This window comes from Pan paniscus, chromosome 16 (genome assembly GCF_029289425.2).
Source record: "Pan paniscus chromosome 16, NHGRI_mPanPan1-v2.0_pri, whole genome shotgun sequence".
NCBI lineage: Eukaryota > Metazoa > Chordata > Mammalia > Primates > Hominidae > Pan > Pan paniscus.
The window spans coordinates 73,075,511-73,095,292 of NC_073265.2; the positions used below are offsets into that span (position 1 = coordinate 73,075,511).

The following is a 19,782-nucleotide window of genomic DNA, read 5'->3' on the forward strand; positions in this document are numbered from 1 at the left end:
ACCATTTTAATTTGGAAAGCTTATTCTACATTTAGCTTAGGCTGAATTCTTCTCTTCACTTCCCCTTCCCCAGAAGAATGCACAGAAAAAAATCATTCAGGTTAATAACAGCAGTGAGCCGAGACTCCAGCCTGGCTCTCCTTAATAAACTGTGGGTGTGGATTTAGAAGGCATATTTTCTCCTAAACCCTTCTGTGAACTTGTACTTCCCCCTCCCCTTAGGTTCAGTAAGTTTACCACTCAAATAATTACTCTCTCTCAAACTACCTCTTTCAAGCTTAAAAGGGCACTAATGCGGTCATTCCAAACTGATGAATAAAGTTCACCTTCTGCCGGCTTTCCATTTGACCAAGTATTTATTACTTAAAACAAAACACCCGATCTCCTAAAAGCCATTTCTTCCTCTAAACCATTTTATCCCATTTGCGACGTCCCCTCATACACAGGAATTGCTTACATTTAGTCCGTGTTATTCTTTCCTACATGGATGGGTTGTTTTCAGTCTTGCTTGCAATATTTCTGGCATTTCCTGTTACAACATCCTGCTCTGCCAGCATCTTCAGGGCAAAGGTTGGGGGCCTAGCCCAGCTCCCAGCTGCAAGTACACTAGGCTCTAACTTCGCTTGTCCTCTCTGCAGACCCTCCCGCAGCTCCCGCCGGTTTCCCGCAGCGGTCCCGCGCAGGTGAGGGCACTCGGGAGCCCGCGGCCTTCTCCGCCCGCCGGCTCCTCCCCGTCAGCCGTCAGCCAGGGCTCTCGGCGCCGGGGGAGCCTCCCAGTGTCCCAGGCCGTGGAAGCGCGGACGAACGCCGGCGACCGGGCCTCGCTTACCTGGCGCAGCCGCGCGTCCGCCTCGACCCACCGCGCGCGCAAGGCCCGCTCCCGGAACTCGCGCGGGCTTTCGCAGTCGGCCGCGCCGCCCTCAGCCGGGAAGAGTGCGTCGCGCACTGTGGCGCCGCCGCAGCCGTCGGCCGCCGCGCCCAGATAGCGTTCCAGCTGCCCGCACAGCTCCTGCAGCGCCGCCTCGCCGGGACCCGCGCGCGTCGGCCACAGCAGCGCCCACAGCCCGAGCCCCAGACCCCAGGCCCCGCCGCCGCCCACGTCCAGCTCCGGCGGCAGCCGCGGGAAGCAGCGCTCCAGAGGCGGCCACAGCGCCGCCAACTGCCGGTGCGCGCCGCGGAGCCCCGCGGCCGAGAGCAGGCCGGCCCAGCTGGGCGGGGACACGGCGGCCTCGGGCTTGGGCTCGGGCTCGGGCCCCAACCGGGCCCCCTCGCGCAGCCGCCGCTGCTGCGCGGTACGGTCGTGACAAGTCACAGCGAACTTGCCCTCCGCGCCGTTCCAGGCCACCAGGAAGCGCAGCCGGTGCCTCTCGGGCTCGGCGAAGAGGCCCTCCCGGACCGGCACCCAGCCCTCCAGGCTGTCAGGCTGCTCGTCCTCCATGGCTGTCGGCAGCAGCGGCCCTAGGGCTCGGCGGGCGCGGGCCTGGCCTCCTCGCACCGCCTGTCACGGGACAGTCCGAGCCAAAGCATTTTTCGCTAGAATCGAAACCGCGTCAGTGCCCCAGCAGCACCCTGGGCCCCGGCACTTCTGATTGGCTGGCTGCCGGAGGTGGGGCTTACAAGAGGCATTCGGGGTTGGTTGGGTGATAGACGAGAGGGCCAGCGACAACCAATGAAAAGGTGAGAAGGTCTCCCTCAGGAGTCAATCATCTCGCAACCTGTTCAGGAGTCCGGGAAATACAACTCTTGCCTCACCTTTTCCACCCAATACATACGGACGTTGGAAAAATATCTGTTGAATCGGCGAGTTATTGTATTAGTCTCCCACACTAAACTATGAACTTGAGAACAGGGACCAAGCTGATTTTCTTTTCTATCATCAGGGCCCTATTGAGTACATGGTTCCCGCCCTTAAGAATGTCACAAATGCGCTGGGGAGATGAAACATAAACTCGATAGTCATTTATTGAGGGCCTCTAAGTGCCAAGTACTGGGCAAGAAGCCGCAAATTTATTTTTGTCAATTCAACAAACTTTTATTGAGTGTCGGCTGTGTGTCAGTATTGAGGGGGTGGAGTAAGAGGGGGAATTCAGGGCACTGCAGCTCCCAACCAGGGTGTTTAAATACAATCTGTGTTCTAACTCTTCACTTTAGAGTTAAGGAAACGGAGGCCCAGACAAACTTAAGATACACCGACACTCGGGCTCGACATGCCCACCTGGCTACGGAAGGCCTGTTTAAGGAGATATCAGGAAATCCAGTTTACGTGTCAGGGTGGAGCTAGATCTGTTCATGCAACAAGCACCAAGACGGCCCTAGTCTCTGCCTAGGAAATGTGCAGTGTAGACTGAGAAATACAGTCCATGTCAGCTCCCATCCTGGGAGTGCACTGAGACAGGTGGTGGGAATGGGAGGAGGAAAGGAGGGAGATGCCAGGAAGCTGGGATCAGGAGCCGTTTGCCAAAGCAAGGCCTGTGAGGTGTTGATTCGGGAACAAGTGAAAGTGTTTGTGAAGGTTTTGAGCTGGGAAAAGTTGGAATCAGATTTTGTACTTGCTGTTATCCCCAAGGGTAAACAATAAGCAAACGAAAAAATCAGGGCGAAGCTAAAGCTCTAGTTAGGGCATCTCTCTGCCTTGAAAATGACCTCAAGAAATCTAGGAACCTCTGTGGAATGCAACTTGAAGATGGAAAGGTGCCTTTGGCTGAAGGTCCCTCCCCTTTTATGCCTGCTGCCGGTGTGAGGGTTGGGGATTGGGCCCTGGGACTCAGTCACTCAGTCTTCTTGGAGAGATAAACTTTTAGCTGAAGTGATTGATTTTCCCCTATTTTAATATACTATTTTAACTAGTATGAGTTACTTATGATTTTTAACAGTCTGTTTTAAATATCTTTCTTGTATGTTCCTCACATTATATCTTTTTACTATCTGCTTTATACTGTGTTATTTCTGTTAGTTTTCTTATCTATTTGGTTTTTCAAGAGGAAACTGTCAATCTTTCTAATTATAAAATTGTCGTGGGTGGCTGGGTGCAGTGACTAACACCTGTAATCCCAGCACTTTTGGAGGCCGAGGTGGGCGGATCAGTTGAAGTCAGGAGTTCGAGACCAGCCTGGCCAAAATGGCCAAACCCCGTCTCTACTAAAAATACCAAAAAAAAAAAAAAAGAGAGAGAAAAAGAAAAGTTAGCCGGGCGTGGTGGTGCATGCCCTATAATCCCAACTACTCAGGAGGCTGAGGCATCAGAATTGCTTGAATCCAGGAGGCAGAGGTTACAGTGAGCCGAGATTGCACCACAGCATTCCAGCCTGGGCGAAACAGTGAGACTCTGCCTCAAAAAAAAAAAAAAAGAAAAGAAAAAATAAAATTATCCTCTCTCTATATATTAATATATGTCTTAGTCCATTCAGGCTGCTATATCAGAATACCATTGAGTGGGTGGCTTGTAAACAACAAACATTTATTTCTCATGGTTCTGGAGGCTGGAAAGTCCAAGATTAAAGCACCAGCAGATTCAGTGTCTGGTAAGGAAGGGCTGCTTCTTGGTTCGTAGATACCTGTATTCTTACTGCATCTTCACATGGAAGAGCTCTCTGGGACCCCCAGTGTAATGGCACTAATTTTATTCATGAGGGCTTGCCTTCATGACCTAATCACCTCCCAAAGGCCACATTTCCAAATACCATCACATTGGGGATTTGGTTTCAACATGGGAATTTTAGGGGAATATAAACTGTCTATAGCATATGTATATATATGTATGATGGTTAATTTTAATGTGTCAACTTGATTGGGTCACCAGGTGTTTAGTCAGACATTATTCTGGGTGTGTGTGTGTGATGGTGTTTCTGGATGAGATTAACCTTTGAGTTAGTAGACTGAGTAAAACTGGTTGCCCTCCCTCATGTGAGTGGGCCTCATCCAATCGATTGAAGGTCTGAATAGAACAAAAGCTTGAATAAGAGGGAATTCTTCCTGCCTAACTGCCTTCAAGTGGGAATATGGGTTTTTTTCCTGCCTTCCAACTCAAATGGAAACATTGGCTCTCCAGGGTCTTGAGCCTGCTGGCCTTTGGACTAGAACCACACCATTGGCTCTCCTGGATCTTCCGCTTACTAACTGCAGATCTTGGGACTTTTTGGTCTTCATAATTACATGAGTCAATTCCTTATGATAAATCTGTTTCCATATATGTATACATTCTATTGGTTCTGTTTCTCTGGACAACTCTGACTATTACACTGTGTGTGTGTGTGTGCGTGCGTGCGTGCGTGTGAGAGAGAGGAGAGAGATTATACTGTTATACTGGTCTGTGGGCTCAGCATCAAAGTAGGAATTTTGCAACACACCCACAGTTAACACTCACTTTTTTCCTCAACACCTAGACTCTTTCAATTTCTTAACAGAGTCAGAATTTTGGAAGAAAAGAACATTAACACTAAATTGTCATTTTATAAATTATTAAACTAAAGCTTAGAGAAATAGTCAATCATAGTCCATAAGGAATGTATTGGCTGGATAGTCCCATTTCTATGCCATACCATGGCAAGTAAAAAAAAAAAAAATAATGTTTGCTTAAGGCTTATATGTGAAGTGTGTCCTGTGCTTTGATTAGAAAAGTGCCCCCAAAATGTTTTTTAACCTTGTATGGTTCATGAGCACCTCTGAGAATCTATTGAAACCTGTGAGTTCTCTTCCCGGAAGTGATTCTATAAGGACACAGACATAATTTTGCATATAATTTTAGAAACTCATTCACGTAAAAAAAAAAAAAAGGAATCTTCTTCCTGGTCTTGTCGTGACAGTCCCCAGCCCTCTCCACATGACCAGCCATCTGAGACCCATGGTAGAGCCACAAGTCTAAAACCCCTCACAGCACAGAAAGTAACTCAGAGCACGGCATGTGACCTCTCCTGGTGACACTTGAGTAGTAAGAAGTGGCAACTCAGCCACAGCAGGTCTATATTTGGACCTTCACTCATGGCAGGCCTGTTGCTATTTGTGGCTGCAGCCAGCTCATGTTACCATGCAGCTTTGGTGCCCCACTTGCAGAACTCTGGTGTAAAATAGGCAGGGGTAGCCTGTGGGGCATGCAGAGGTCACTAGGAAGGAAAGCCTGCTGAACACAGATTCAATTTTCTAGCAGAACTCCAGGTCCTCTGAGTTAAAGGAAGCATTTATGGACGCTTAGCAGGCAAGTTTTGGGGTAGTCATATTCTTCCAATGCAAATTATATTATTAGAAACTCAATGCTGCAATATTAATGCAATGTCTTTCCTGTAGGTGGGAAGAGATATCATGATAAATTGCAGATGTTTAAATTACAATAAACAGTGTAAATGTTTTCTGTGCCTTCTTAAAGCAAGAATTCGCATTAACTGAACATGATGTTGGGACAGGATGTGAGAGGCTCTGATGAAGGCAGACAGGGGCTGGTGATTCTTGTAATGTGTCTTTAGGATATCTGTAGTGCTGGGACCCATTAATTAGAACCATTTGCTAGAACAGTTTGGAAATATAGATGTTTAATATCATCTGGCTATACTATTGTGTTGTAAATACATTTTATTTAATCTGTGTGTACATGCTGAAAAATAATAACTTCATGCATTGATTCAAATACTAAAAAACAGCATCGTAATTATTTTTCACTTGTTATGCATACAGCCTCCTCCTACAGAAAGTTTTCAGGTTCGGGCAGTGTCTGCAAAGCTGATTTGAATCATTTCATATCACTGTAACATTTTAAGGCAAGTTTTCTTTCACTGCTGTGGCTCAGGAATTGCCAAGGGCTGCATGGATGAGCTAAAATTATATGCAAAGTTATGTTCCTGCCCTTATGGAATCACTTCTGGGAAGAGAATTCACAGGTTTCAGTAGATTCAGTAGATATGCCCATGACCCATAAAAGGTTAATAAACAAGCCAAGTGAGGTGGCAGATTGCATGAGCCCAGGAGTTCAAGACCAGTCTGGGCAATGTAGCAAGACCCTGTCTCTAAAAAAAAAAAAAAAAAATTCTTGGGGGACTTTTCTAAGTAATGCACAGGGATACACCTCCCATATAAGCCTTAGGCAAACATCTTTTTTATTTTTTTTAACTGCTTCCCTTGGCATAGAGGAAAGGGTATCCAGCAAAGACATTCATAATGGACTATGACTAATTGCTTTACTTCTCTAAGCTTTAGTTTCACCATTTATAAAATGACAGTTTATTGTCAACTTTCCTTTCTCCCCAAATCCTGATTTTGTTAAGAAAGAGTCTAGGTGTTGAGGGGAAAAGTGACTGTTAACTGTAGGGTGTGTTGCAAAATTCCTACTTTGACACTGAGCCAGTTTGTGTTGAGACCACTTTGTGTTGTGTGTTCAAAGGGCAAGTGCCAGCTTGAAAGCATGTGTTCTTATCTGTATTTGCACTAAGTGTTTTCCAGTCTTCTGACAGTTCAACTTGGTGTTTCACATTCCAGCTTCTGGTTGAAATCATTTCTCATGATGATTTATTGGTCATACAGAATCCTGGCTATTTCCCTTTGGGTAGCACATGGGAATGTAAGCATTATTTTAGTGAACTGCTCCTCTGTCTGTAGATGGTGTGATTTAATGGAAACCTGGGTTTGAATCCAAGCTCTTCACCTGACTGGTTGTGTGTCAGGTGAAAAGCTTGGATTCAAGCACAGGGCTAAATACAGAGTAGCCCAGATACATTTTTGTAAAAGAAAATTGGCTATAAGCAAGCCCTTTATCCTCACAAGATCTCAGTTTTGCCATCCTAAAATCAGGAATTTTTTTTAAACATCCATGACCTGCTGAATAAAATCAGGAAATTGAATTAGATGCTCTCCAAGGGACCTCCATCCCTAGAATACCATATCTCTGCCTGGGCCCCCCGGGAGAGGAATGATCTCATAGCTGATGTCTGTGCGTGGTTATGAGGCTGTTCTGCTTGGTGCCTTCTTTCATCATCGGCTGTTTTCAAGGGACAAATATTCCCACAGTAGCCACGGATGATTCCACACTGCTGTGGTCACTCTCCATGAGTGACTAGGTAGAAGGCTTCTAGCCCAGGTGGGAGATACTAAGGTAGGAATCATGATAATGATAGTAAGAACAACAACAATAACAGCAGCTAACACTTACTGAGGACTTACTTTAAGCTATGTACTATGCATAAAGTACATTATGTTATTTCATCTAAATGCCAACCTTATGAGGTAGACACTGTCAATAGAGCTGTTTTATAGTCCATTAAAGTTAGGCCTAGAGAGATGATTTTCCTGAAGTCATACTTCCAGGATGTGGCAGAAACAATGCAAACACAGGACTCTCTGAATCCAGAGGGCAGTGATCTTGGGGAGCAGGGAGAGGGGACAGGAAAAGGGATATTACTTAGAGATTCAAGAGGTAGAGTCAGAATCAGCATGAATTAGTTATTAATTAGATTGGGGGTGTCAAGGATGAGCTTCTGGTCTCTGGTTTGGTGCTGGAGGGGGTGGATGTCATGCTCTCATTCATGGATAGTAGCAATGCAGTGGACTTCATGGAGGGCCATGTTGGATGAGTAGGGGGTTTAAGAAGCAGTGGTGAGATAGGGAAGAGTGGGAGCTCTCAGCAGGCAGGACAGTCTGAGCCAGGGCCTAGGGTGAGTCTCACATGGAAGACCCTGAGCGCGGCCAGAAGGAACAGAGGGTGACCGCTAGGGAAGGTGGGGCTGCTTGGGGAGTATAGAGCTATGGCATGGGGTGGGGGGTCCCTGGTGCCCAGGAGAGTTGGGACTTGCCAGTAATGGAGCCCTCAGAATGCACGATGTGCAGATGTACCACTTCTGCCTGAACAAAGCAACGTATGCTGTATAAGCTATGCTGCTATCCTGGGCAGGGACACCCCTGAGGAAGGACCATGGTGCGCGCAGTCAGCAGACTGTAGAGACAGGAGGGTTTCAAGCAAGATTTCGAGCCACAGAGGGAAATAGTGGGATTTTGGCACAGACTCTGTGCTTTCGGAAGGAGAAGTACTCTGGGGTCCCAGGAAAGAGGGAAAGCAGCGTCTCTGAGAAGTTGTGCATAGCCCCAGATGGGGTAATAATCCCTTAGTCACTTGTCTGGAGCCTCCTTGACACCAGCAACTGTGTCTCATCCATTATACCCCCAGTGCCTAGCCCGATCCTGTTCTCTTGAATTCACACCTCACCAACCCCATGAACATTCAGAGCTGGGGCAATGAATGATGCCCAGCACCACAGACCATGCATGTGGTAAGGTTAGCCAGGGTCACAGAAGGACCTAGTGCTTCACCAGATGACCTCTGCATGGGTGCAGACTTTCCAGGTCATTCCATGTTGCCCCATAACACACTAACTCTGCCATGACCAGGTGGAATCTATAACGCCCCAGGAGCAGAGGCAGCAACCAGGAAACCCGGTGGAGTAGAAATGAGGAACTGCTCCTAAGCTGGGGAGACCTGCTGCTGCTGTTGCTGGCTGATAAGAGGCCCATAGAGAAGAAGCATGACCCTCCCATCCTCTCAGGTTCTATTTCCAGAGGTACTTGTGCTCAGCTTCATTCTCCTACTCTTCCTCCCCCATGATGCCAAGTAAGAGCTCAACCCAGCTGTTAATGATAAGACATTATTTCTATGCAATGTGGGTAATTCTGATTAGCTGGGCAATCTGACATACAGGAGTATGAAGGCAGGATTCAGGGCCTCTTAGGGCAGAAGGCTCTGATTACTTTGTTGAGAATCATCCACTACAACAAGGGATTCAGGATGAGAGAGGAGGCAAAGTGGTGTTTCCATAGCTGGAAGGGAACTTTGACCTTGGGAACCATCGGAGGGAAACATGGGCTAAAGTGCAGGCAATGTGCATGATACCCAGGAGGAGCTAGCAATCCCTTGGGTCTGGTATGTATGGAGGGGGAGACTTGCTGGTCCAGCTCAGCACTGGTTTTGCTGGGATGCAGATTCAGTGTGAGAAGAAGTTGTGCCCTAGTTCACTTGAAGCCACACTTCTCCAGCCCTGTGTACAGGCTGCATTAGTGAGGATGAGCCAGGACTGCCCCAGCCAGAGCCTAATGGTGGACAGGTTTCTTAGTAGTAACCTCCCCATAAAGAAAACTCAATTCTGGAGTCTTCATAAATCATATGAAGGCAAAACACTGGCTGTGGAGGCAAAACACTGGCCCTGGTGCCTGGAAACCACTGGCTTTGCGATGCTGCCTCTGGAAACCTACCTCCACTCATCCTTCTCTCCATCTGGGGTGGACCTGATCCTGTTTGTGGTCCCAGGTGGCATGGACCAAGACATGGTGGAGCTGGTGCCTTGTGTGCTTTAATCCTGCATGGTCATGGTATCTCAGCCTCAGCAGGTGTTACTGAAGTGATATTTACCACTATCTTCCATGTGAAGAGTTTTGGAGCATTGGAGAGTGGGAGAACTCCAAGAGTGATGTTCCCAAGTCTTAGAGTCTCAGGAGTAAGGTTTCCTTATGAGGATCCAGATCTCTGAAACCAATAACATACATGGCATTGGGTTAGGATAGCAGCATCTTTGTCACCTAATGACTGCTGGAAGTCGACCTCTCTGTGTGGTGCTGATACAGTACCTAGAAAAACAGCATCCCATGGACACTTCAGAGTGAAGAGGAGAAGAGAGAAGGTCCCCAGGGGCTCACCAGGGCTGAGTCCAGGTAGTCACACTTCCACATCCCACCTCCCCAACCCGTCTACCATCAGAGAAGGCTGGTTGGTTCTTGTGTTTTTGTCTTGCTGTCAGAAAGAGCCAGGGTGAGCCCATGGAGGGAAATGTGAGGGATTTCGAAGGCAGGGCGTAGCCACGATTAACTGGGGGAGTGATAGTTGGTACGGAGCCCCAGATGAAATGACTAAGGGCCCCTCTGGGTTAAGAGCAGGACATGGTTCCATCACTGTGATCCAGAACCTCCTATTCTTGGATCAAAATGTTTCCAGCATCCTGGGTTCTTGTAATCTCCCAGGATAGGAATCAAGAGAGATCACCAGACACAGCAGCATAGAGAAAGTTTATTTTAGCTTGTGCACAAGGAAGCTGGCACTGAAGAAGAAAAGAATGGGCTGCCCCTTGAGGGCAGTAGTGTGTGGGTTAGTTTTATAAAGGCTTTCTATGGGGAAGGGTTACATTGGGGCAGGTGTAGGAGAGTTTTTCTAGTGCTTGCACAGTGGCTCAACATGCTTCTTCATACATTATATGTAGCATTAGCATTTTAAATCACCACCCCAGGGGTGATTTTAAGCATTAAAATGAAGAAGGGGTAACTATAGGTTGGAGTTTAAATCTAACTGCACATTTGGGTCTCCAAGGAAGTCCCTAGACCCCCGAAATAGGAGCTTATGGTTATAGCAGTTATAGCTTCTTGGGTCTTCTGTTACTGATTGGCTGGGAGTTAGATAAGCAAGAGCCTGACTGAGGGGCTTTTTTTTTTTTTTTTTTTTTTTTTTTGAGACAGAGTCTCGCTCTATCCCCCAGGCTGGAGTGCAGTGGCATGATCTTGGCTCGCTGCAACGTTCGCCTTCCAGGTTCAAGCGATTCTCATGCCTCAGCCTCCCGAGTAGCTGGGATTACAGGCACCCACCACCACACCCAGCTAATTTTTGTATTTTTAGTAGAGATGGGGTTTCACCATGTTGGCCAGGCTGGTCTTGAACTCCTGACCTCAGGTGATCCGCCCACCTCAGCCTCCTAAAGCGCTGAGATTACAGGTGTGAGCCACTGTGTGGGGCCGACTGAGGGGCTTTTATCATTTTCCTCCAGACCATCTTAACATAGGAACCTAGCTAGCCTGCCTGTCTCAAATCCTTCCTAAATGGGCCAGATGTAGAACTGTGTTGGCACCTCTGCTCTCCTCATCATTACTCCTAGCCTTTTCCTGTGCTTGCAGGACAAAACTTGGAGGGCACTGGGGCAGGCAGTGAGCAGAGCCTGGCTGGTTGTCCCCAGGAAGGAAGGGGGAGGTCCAGGCCATAAGGGCAAGGTGTCATCTCTGACCAGAGGCAGAGTTCTTCTTCCTGAGGCCATGGGTAACTTGGCCTCCACAAATAAAGGCTGAGGAAGAGGGATGAAACTGGAGGCTTACAGCAGGAATGTCCAGGGAGGGCAGAGGGAAGGGCAGGCAGTCAGTTCAGGACATCACAGACATTCATGGCCAGAGTGTAGAGAGGCTGAAGAAGGTGGGTTTTCTGGAAGACTGTCCCAACCTCTCACGGGCCAGCTGGGCATCCAGGCATCTTCTACCTTACAAGGTAGACCAGCAGAATAGGCACCATTTAGAGATTTAGAAATGCAGTTTTCCAGACCTCACTCTAGACTTTCTGACTCTACGTTTAACCAGATCCCCAAGGTGACGTGTGTGCAGGAAAGTTTGAGAAACCTTGTTGAGAGGAGGAGTTCTGGCAGGGCTGGTGGGAGGACACCCCACTAACAGGCAGCATGCAGGGGCTGCCGTGGAGGTGACGTCACACCACATGGTGAGTTGGGGAAAGAGAGAGGCAATGAGCTCCATCTGGCGGTGCTGAGTTTCAGGGGGCTGCTGGAGGGGGCTGCTCAAGACAGCAGCTGCACCTCTGAGCCTCTGCCTCTGCATGGGGCACAGGTTAGAGCCAGAGACATGGATTTGGAGCCCTCAGAAAAGACGGGGACGTAGAAGCTGTGAGACTGGATGAGATCACCTAGAGCAAGTGGAGAGTGGGAAGAGGGCCTAGAATGGAGGTTGAGGGGATGCCTGCATATAAAGAGCAGCCAAGGGGAGGAACTTGGCAGAGATTTCAGCAGTCAGTGGCCTAGGGGAAATCCCAGCTGAGCCAGGGGACACAGAAGGGTCAATAGGATTGAATGGCATGGAGCAGTCAGGAGAGCACCAGACAGGGTCCATGAATTTCCAAATTAGGCCATGAGAAAATGTTATATTAAAAGGGCAATCAAAAGCGGAGATAGGCCAGGCGCATTGGCTCACACCTGTAATCCCAACATTTTGGGAGACCAAGGCGGGAGGATTGCTTAAGCAGGAGTTTGAGACCAGCCTGGGCAACATAGTGAGACCGTGTCTCTACAAAAATTACAAAAATTAGCCAGGCGTGGTGGTGCATGCCTGTGATCCCATCTGCTCAGGAGGCTGAGGTGGGAGGATTGTTTGAGCCCAGAAGGTCAAGGCTGCAGTGAGCTGAGATTTCACCACTGCGCTCCAACCTGGGCAACAGAGCAAGACCCTGTCTCAAAAAAAAAAAAAAAAAACAGTGGAGATAGTGGAAAGAAAACTTAATGCCTTTTTAAAAATATAGTTTGGGAAGTGGCTATTAAAAGGACAGTCTATCAGCAGAAGTGACAGTCTATCACTGCAGAAAGTTAAACAGAGCTGATAGGGGAAGCCGATGAACTTGTTGACTTCTGTTTTCTGTGTACAACTGTGGAACAAATAGGGAAGACAAACAGCTGGCTGCTAACTTTGATCACATAAATGGAAGTTAAGGAAAACTGGATCATAAAAGTGATGGATAAGGAAAAAACAGTGCTAAACCATATCTTAAAATATTTTGCTTATTTTTCTCAAAACATTATATATATATGTCATGTTAAAATAGTTTAATAATATTAGTTTTTTTAAAAAAAGCCATTAGATTTACCACAATTTTTTAATGGGGATAGGCATTAGGAACTGGATTGTGATGATGGCTGCACAATTTGGGGAATTTACTAAAAATCATTGAATTGTGCACTTAAAACATGAATTTTCTTCCTTTCGTTCTTCCTTCCTTTCTATCTTCCGACATGGTCTTGCTCTGTCACCCAGGCTGGAGTGCAGTGGCAAGATAATAGCTCACTGCAGTCTCAATCTTCCAAGCTAAAGTGATCCTCCCACCTTAGCATCCCGAGTAGCTGGGACTGCAGGCACACACCACCACGCTGGGCTAGTTTTGTTTTTTGTTTTTTAAATAGAGGTGAGGTTTCTTTTTGTTGCCCAGGCTGGTCTCAAACTCCTAAGCTCAAGTGGTCCTCCCACCTTTGCCTCCCAAAGTGCTTGGATAACGGGTGTCAGCCACTGTACCTGACCTGTAATATTTTTCTGTGCTTGGAAAGTCTTTTGTTGGTCATCTATGATACTTCTCTACAAAAATACAGATGTATAACTTGAGATTAAAGATTTTCTCTTATTCTCCTGGGACCATACATCTCTGAATATTAAACTCTTTTTTTCTTTTGGATGAAGTTACCAATACAACTTTTAGTCACATGTAAGCAAAATAACATAAACATATTACACATTTTGGTAAATAATAATTATTATTATTGTTATTTTTGAGACGGAGTCTCGCTCTGTCGCCCAGGCTGGAGTGCAGTGGCGTGATCTTGGCTCACTGCAACCTCCGCCTCCCAGGTTCAGCCATTCTCCTGCCTCAGCCTCCCAAGTAGCTGGGACTACAGGCGCCCGCCACCACGCCCGGCTAATTTTTTGTATTTTTAGTAGAGATGGGGTTTCACCGTGTTAGCCAGGACGGTTTCGATCTCCTGACCTCGTGATCTGCCCGCCTCGGCCTCCCAAAGTGTTGGGATTACAGGCGTGAGCCACCGCGCCTGGCCAATAATTGTTAAATGAAAAATAAAATGGAAATGCATCTCTTAATGAGGTAGATGGAGCTTTTTTAAAAAAAGTTTATTTGTGTATCCATTGATGAAAATTACGTATTTTAGACTGCAACAGGAATTAGGGTCAATTGTCTTTCCGCTTTTCATTTTGTTGATGTAAGAACAGAGCAACCTTGCTTAGCTACGTAATCAAACATTGATGGAAATGAAAGTGTTTTATTATAGCAATGTCATTCACATTTTTGAACTCTTTCTGAAATGTGTTTCAAAAAGTACATAGTGATCTATCATGAAAAATTATTTTTAATCATATATTAGCTGACAATTTGATTAGATCAACCTTCAACTTTATTGAAAGCAAAGAACTGGAAACCACTTAGCTTGAAAACAAATTTTTTCTTATGCATTCATTAATGTCATTCACCCTCCACCATTGATAGCAATACTTCAAATTGTCCTTCCATTTAGTCCCCTGGAGGTTTTTTTTTTTTTTTTCTTTTTTAATTCCCAAGCAATGAAATCTTACAGTGCAATGAAATATTCAGGATAAGTGAGAGGTATAGTTTTACTTTTGTAATAAAGAGAAAAAGGACTATTGTGAAAAAAGAATCTACATGAAGCCTCAAATGCTAGTTCCTTCCCAGGCAGAGCAGCTCTGGGAAAGATTAAATATAAAGTTGAGCATCTGGGAGCTGATCCTCCTGAAGCTATCTATACCATGTACCCCTTGGAAAGTCTTCGTATACAGATTCCATAGCCTGAAGAGTGATGGTGGAAATGCCACCCTTTGATGGAGTCTGGAGAGGGAAAGGGGAGAAAGAGAGAATAGCAGCTAGCAGAGAAAGCTGGGTGGAAAGTTTATTTTTAGTCTGGGACAATGAACTAGTCATCTATTGTGGCATAACAAATTATTTCAAAACTTGACAGCTTAAAACAACAAATATTTATTCTCTTGAATGGTTTCTGAGGGTCAAGAACCTGAGAACAGTTCCTCTGGGTGATTGTGGCTCAGGGTCTCTCATGAGGCCTGGTGACCACTTTCCGTGGGTTCTCCTAATACGTCTTATGCCCGCAGCAATGCTGCCAACTTCTTCGGCTCACCTGCCAGCCAACCTTGGTTCACCTGTGTTTCCATATGTTTTTCTTGCTTTTACAGCCACTGGGGACCAGCTCTGGCCAGGACAATTCCGTTTGCCATGATGTGGGTTGAAATCACAACTTCTCCTGGGCGCAGTGGCTCACGCCTCTAATCCCAGCACTTTGGGAGGCCAAGGTGGGTGGATCACAAAGTCAGGAGTTTGAGACCAGCCTGGACAACATGGTGAAACCCCGTCTCTACTAAAAAATACAAAAATTAGCTGGATGTGGTTGCGGATGCCTGTAATCCCAGCTACTTGGGAGGCTGAGTCAGGAGAATCACTTGAAACCAGAAGGCGGAGGTTGAGTGAGCAGAGATCGCACCACTGCACTCCAGCCTGGGCAACAAGCGCAAAACTCCATCTCAAAAAAAAAAAAAAAAGAAAAGAATAAGAAAAGGAAATCAAAACTTCTTCTATGACATTTGAACTCCCTGTGAAGTTTATCCTGTGTTACAGTTTTTCTCTCAGTCTTAGAGTATCCTTTAGTGTCCTCTTCATAATTACTCTCCTATCATAACTCTCCTATCATCTAATACTTTTTTTTTTTTTGAGATGGAGTCTCGCTCCATCACCCAGGCTGAGGTGAAGGAGTGCAATCTCAGCTCACTACAACCTCCGTCTTCTGGGCTCAAGAGACCCTCCTACCTCAGCCTCCTGAGTAGCTGGGATTACAGGCGTGTGCCACCACGCCTGGCTAATTTTTTTGTATTTTTGGTAGAGATGGGTTTTCACCATATTGCCCAGGCTGGTCTCAGACTCCTGAGCTCAAATGATCTGCCCACCTTAGCCTCCTAAAGTGCTGGGATTACAGGCGTGAGCCACTGAAGCTGGCCTAATACTCCTTTAGAGTGAACTGTCTTCCTCTGATATAGCCATAAATGCCTATATTTAGTTCTGATAGACTTGTAGATGATAATCTTCTTCTAACCTCTGATTTATTATCCTACTAGAAAGTTAAGAATTGGAATGTTCATTCTCAGGTTCTGGGGAGGATTTTCTTTGGGGGCGTGTTATATTATTTTGTGGGAAATGCCATTTTGTTATATGGAAAAAAAAATCATAGCTTGAGCTCCTCCAACAAAGTGTTGTGATTTAGAAATTCTTAGGAAGCTTCTCATAATGAATCAATTAAAAATTAATAACAATATAGCCAACTCTATGTTGTCTACAAGATACACACGTTAGATTCAAAAATACAAATAGATTGAAACTAAAAGGATAGAAAAAGATAAATCATGTAAACAGCAACCACAAGAAAGCTAGAGGGGCTGTACTGACATCCGAAAAAATGGATTTAAAACAAAAAAGTGTTAGTAGAGATAAAGAGGGATACACTGTCATTAGAAAAGAGCCAATCTGCCTGGCGCGGTGGCTCACACCTGTAATCCCAGCACTTTGGGAGGCCCAGGCGGGCGGATCACGAGTTCAGGAGATCGAGACCATCATGGCTAACATGGTGAAACCCCGTCTCTACTAAAAATACAAAAAATTAGCCAGGCGTGGTGGTGGGCGCCTGTAGTCCCAGCTACTTGGGAGGCTGAGGCAGGAGAATGGCGTGAACCTGGGAGGCGGAGCTTGCAGTAAGCCGAGATCGCGCCGCTGAACTCCAACCTGGGTGACAGAGCGAGACTCCTTCTCAAAAAAAAAAAAAAAAAAAGAAAAGAGCCAATCCATCAGAAAGATATGACAATTACATATGTATATGCACCTAACTACAGAATACCAAAATATGTCAAACAAAAACTGACATAAATGAAGGTAGAAATGGAAACTCTAATAATAATAGTTGAAGACTTCAATACTCTGCTTTCAGTAATGGATAGAATGACTAAGCAGAAGATCAACAAGGAAATAGAAGACTTAAATAATACTATAAACCAAATGCACCTAACAGACATCTATATTAACACTCTACTCAACAACAGCAGAAGCAGAATACACATTCTTCCCAAATGCCTATGGAACGTTCTCTAAGACAGACCATATGCTAGCCCATAAAACAAACCTCAATAAATTTAAAAGGACAGAAATAATACAAAATATGTTTTCTGGTCGCAATGGAATGCAAACAGAAATCAATAACACAAGGAAACTTGGAAAACTCACAAATATATGGAAATTAAACAACACACTCCTCAATAACCAACGGGTCAAAGAAGAAATGAAAATGGAAGTTAGAAAATACTTTGAGATGAATAGACATGAAGATAACATGAAAACTTGTAGGGTACAGCAAAAGCAGTGATTAGAGGAAAATTTATAGCTATAAATGCCTATATTTAACAAGAAGAAAGATCTCAAATCAATACATTAAAAAACTGGAAAAAGAAGAGCAAACTAAACAAAATAAGCAGAGGAAGGAAATAATAAGTATTAGAGTGGAAATTAATGAAATAGATAACAGAAAAACAATAGAGAAAATTAAAGAAACCAAAAGCAGATTATTTGAAGTAATCAGCAAAATTGACAAACCTCTAGTCAGAGGTTTGACCAAGAGAAAATGAGAGAAAACTCAAATGACTAGAATCAGAAATGAAAAAGGGGGCATTACTACCAAGCATACAGAAATAAAAAAAGATTAAAAAGAAATACCATGAACAATTGTATTTGAATAAATTAGATAATTTAAATGAAATAGACATTTCCTAGAAAGACACAAAGTCCCAAAACAGACCCAAGAAGAAATAGGCAATCTAAATAGGCCTAAGTAAAGAGATTAAATTAATAATTAAAAAACTAGCTTTTTCCAAAGTGAATTCAGGGCCCCATTGCTACTTACGCTATATTTTGACATACATTTCCTTTCTTATTTTGTAAACTTCCTGGAAAGCCATCTTCACTGTCTCTCCTAGTTTCTGCATGTGTGATTGGTAGTCATGGAAGTGACACACAAAGTAAGCCAGAAGTTTGGTGGAACGTGTGAGAAACTGTTTTGTGCATTTATGGATGTCATACTTGACAATACATGTATAAGTTACTAATACATGAATTGATGCTAAATATATCTTCCATTTGAATTCCTTTTGGATAAAGTTATTTCTTGACGTGAAAAAAAAAACACAAAAAACCAGCCTGGCCAACATGGTGAAACCCCGTCTCTGCTAAAAATACAAAAATTAGCCAGGCGTGGTGGCAGGTACCTGTAATCCCTAATTTTTCCAATGGGATGCTGAGGCAGGAAAATCACATGGACCTGGGAGGTGGAGGTTGCAGTGAGCCGAGATTGTGCCACTGCACTCCAGCCTGGGTGACAGAGTGAGACCCTGTCTCAAAAAAAAATTAATAAGAATATCAATACACCACCCACAAAGAAAAGTCTAGGACCAGGTGGCTTCACTGGTGAATTCTACCAAACGTTGAAACAAGCATTAATAACAATTCTTCACATACTGTTCCAAAAAATAGAAGAATAGGAACATTTCCCAACTCATTCTATGAAACATATTACCCTGATACCAAAACCAGAGAAAGATATCACAAGAAAAAAACCCCAAAACTACAGGCCAATATTTGTTAGGAATATGAATTCAAAATTCCTCAGCAAAATGCTAGCAAACTGAATCTAGTCACATATGACAAAAACTTAGGCCAGACACGGTGGCTCATGCCTGTAATCCCTCTTTAAAAACAACAACAAAAAAGAAAAATATTAAGCATTATGACCAAATGGGATTTATCCCAAATTTGGCAATGGATTATTAGACATGACATCAAAAGCACAAGCAGCAACAACAACAAAAAAATAGATAAACTAGACTTCAGCAAAATTAAAAACTTTTGTGCTTCAGGGGACATCATCAAGAAAATAAAAGGACACCTCACAGAATAGAAGAAAAATATTTGTAATTTACATACCTGACAGTGGACTAGAATCCAGAATACACAAAGAACTCTTAGAGCTCAATAACAAAAAGGCAAATAATCCAATTTAAAAATGGGCAAAAGATTTGGAGAGGCATTTCTTCAAAGCAGGTACACAAATGGCCAATAAATACATGAAAGATAACTAACATCATTATTCATCAGGGACATGCAAATCAAAACCACAATGAGATACCATTTCATAACCACTAGGATGACTGTAATCAAACAGTCAGATAATAACAAGTGCTGACAAGAATGTGGAGAAATCAGAGCTTTCCTACACTGCTGGCAGGAATGTAAAATGGTGTAGACAATTTGGAAAACAGTTTGATGGTTTTTCAGAAAGTTAAACATAAGTTACCATTTGACCCAGTGATCCCACTCTGAGGTGTTTACTCACCCCTGGGTATATACCTGCAAGAGATGAAAACATATTCAAACAAAAACTGGTACAAAAACATCTTTAGCAGCCTTATTTAAAATAGCCAAAAGGTAGAAACAACCCAAATGAAATGGGAAGCCACCCGAATCAACTGATGCATGGACAAACAAAATATGGCATATCCATACAACGGAATACTTTTCTGGTCCTAAAAAGGGAATGAAATACTGATACATGCTACGACATGGATGAATCTTGAAAACAGTATGCTCAGTGAGAGAAGACAGTTACAAAAGATCACATACTATATGATTCCGTTTATAGGAAATGTCCAAACAGGAAAATCAATAGAGACAGATAGTAGATTAGTTGTTGCTTAGGATAGGGGAGATGGGGGAATGCTGGTGGTGATAGCTAAAGGGTACAGTGCTTCTTTTTGAGGTGATAAAAATGCTCTAAAATTACAGCCGGGCGCAGTGGCTCACTCCTGTAATCTCAGCACTTTGGGAGGCTGAGGTGGGCAATCCCTTGAACTCAGGAGTTCAAGACCATCCTGGGCAACATGGCATGACCCCGTCTCTAAAAAAAAAAAATTAAAAAGTTAGCCAGGCATGGCGGCAAGCGCCTGTAGTCCCAGCTACTTGGAAGGCTGAGGTGGGAGGATCACCTGAGCCCGGGAGGCAGAGGTTGCAGTGAGCCAAGATGGTGCTACTGCACTCCAGCCTCCTCCCTCCAGACAGAGGGAGACCATGTCTCAAAAAAATTTTAAAAATTTAAAAATACATGCTGTGAA

The 19,782-nt window shown here is 44.6% G+C and overlaps 1 protein-coding gene across 2 annotated transcripts in view; it reads right to left on the bottom strand.

Annotated features, from left to right (window-relative positions):
• WHAMM (WASP homolog associated with actin, golgi membranes and microtubules) overlaps window positions 1-19,782 on the bottom strand; it is an 84,142-nt gene that overhangs the window by 23,533 nt on the left and 40,827 nt on the right. For both annotated transcript variants that reach the window (XM_014341562.4, XM_034939304.3), the window contains exons 3-4: window positions 9,223-9,493; window positions 830-7,070 (exon numbers count right to left, since the gene is read on the bottom strand). In XM_014341562.4, coding sequence (XP_014197048.3) covers window positions 830-1,438 — 609 coding nt within the window. In that variant the 5' untranslated portion in view covers window positions 1,439-7,070; window positions 9,223-9,493. The remainder of the gene's footprint in view (window positions 1-829; window positions 7,071-9,222; window positions 9,494-19,782) is intronic.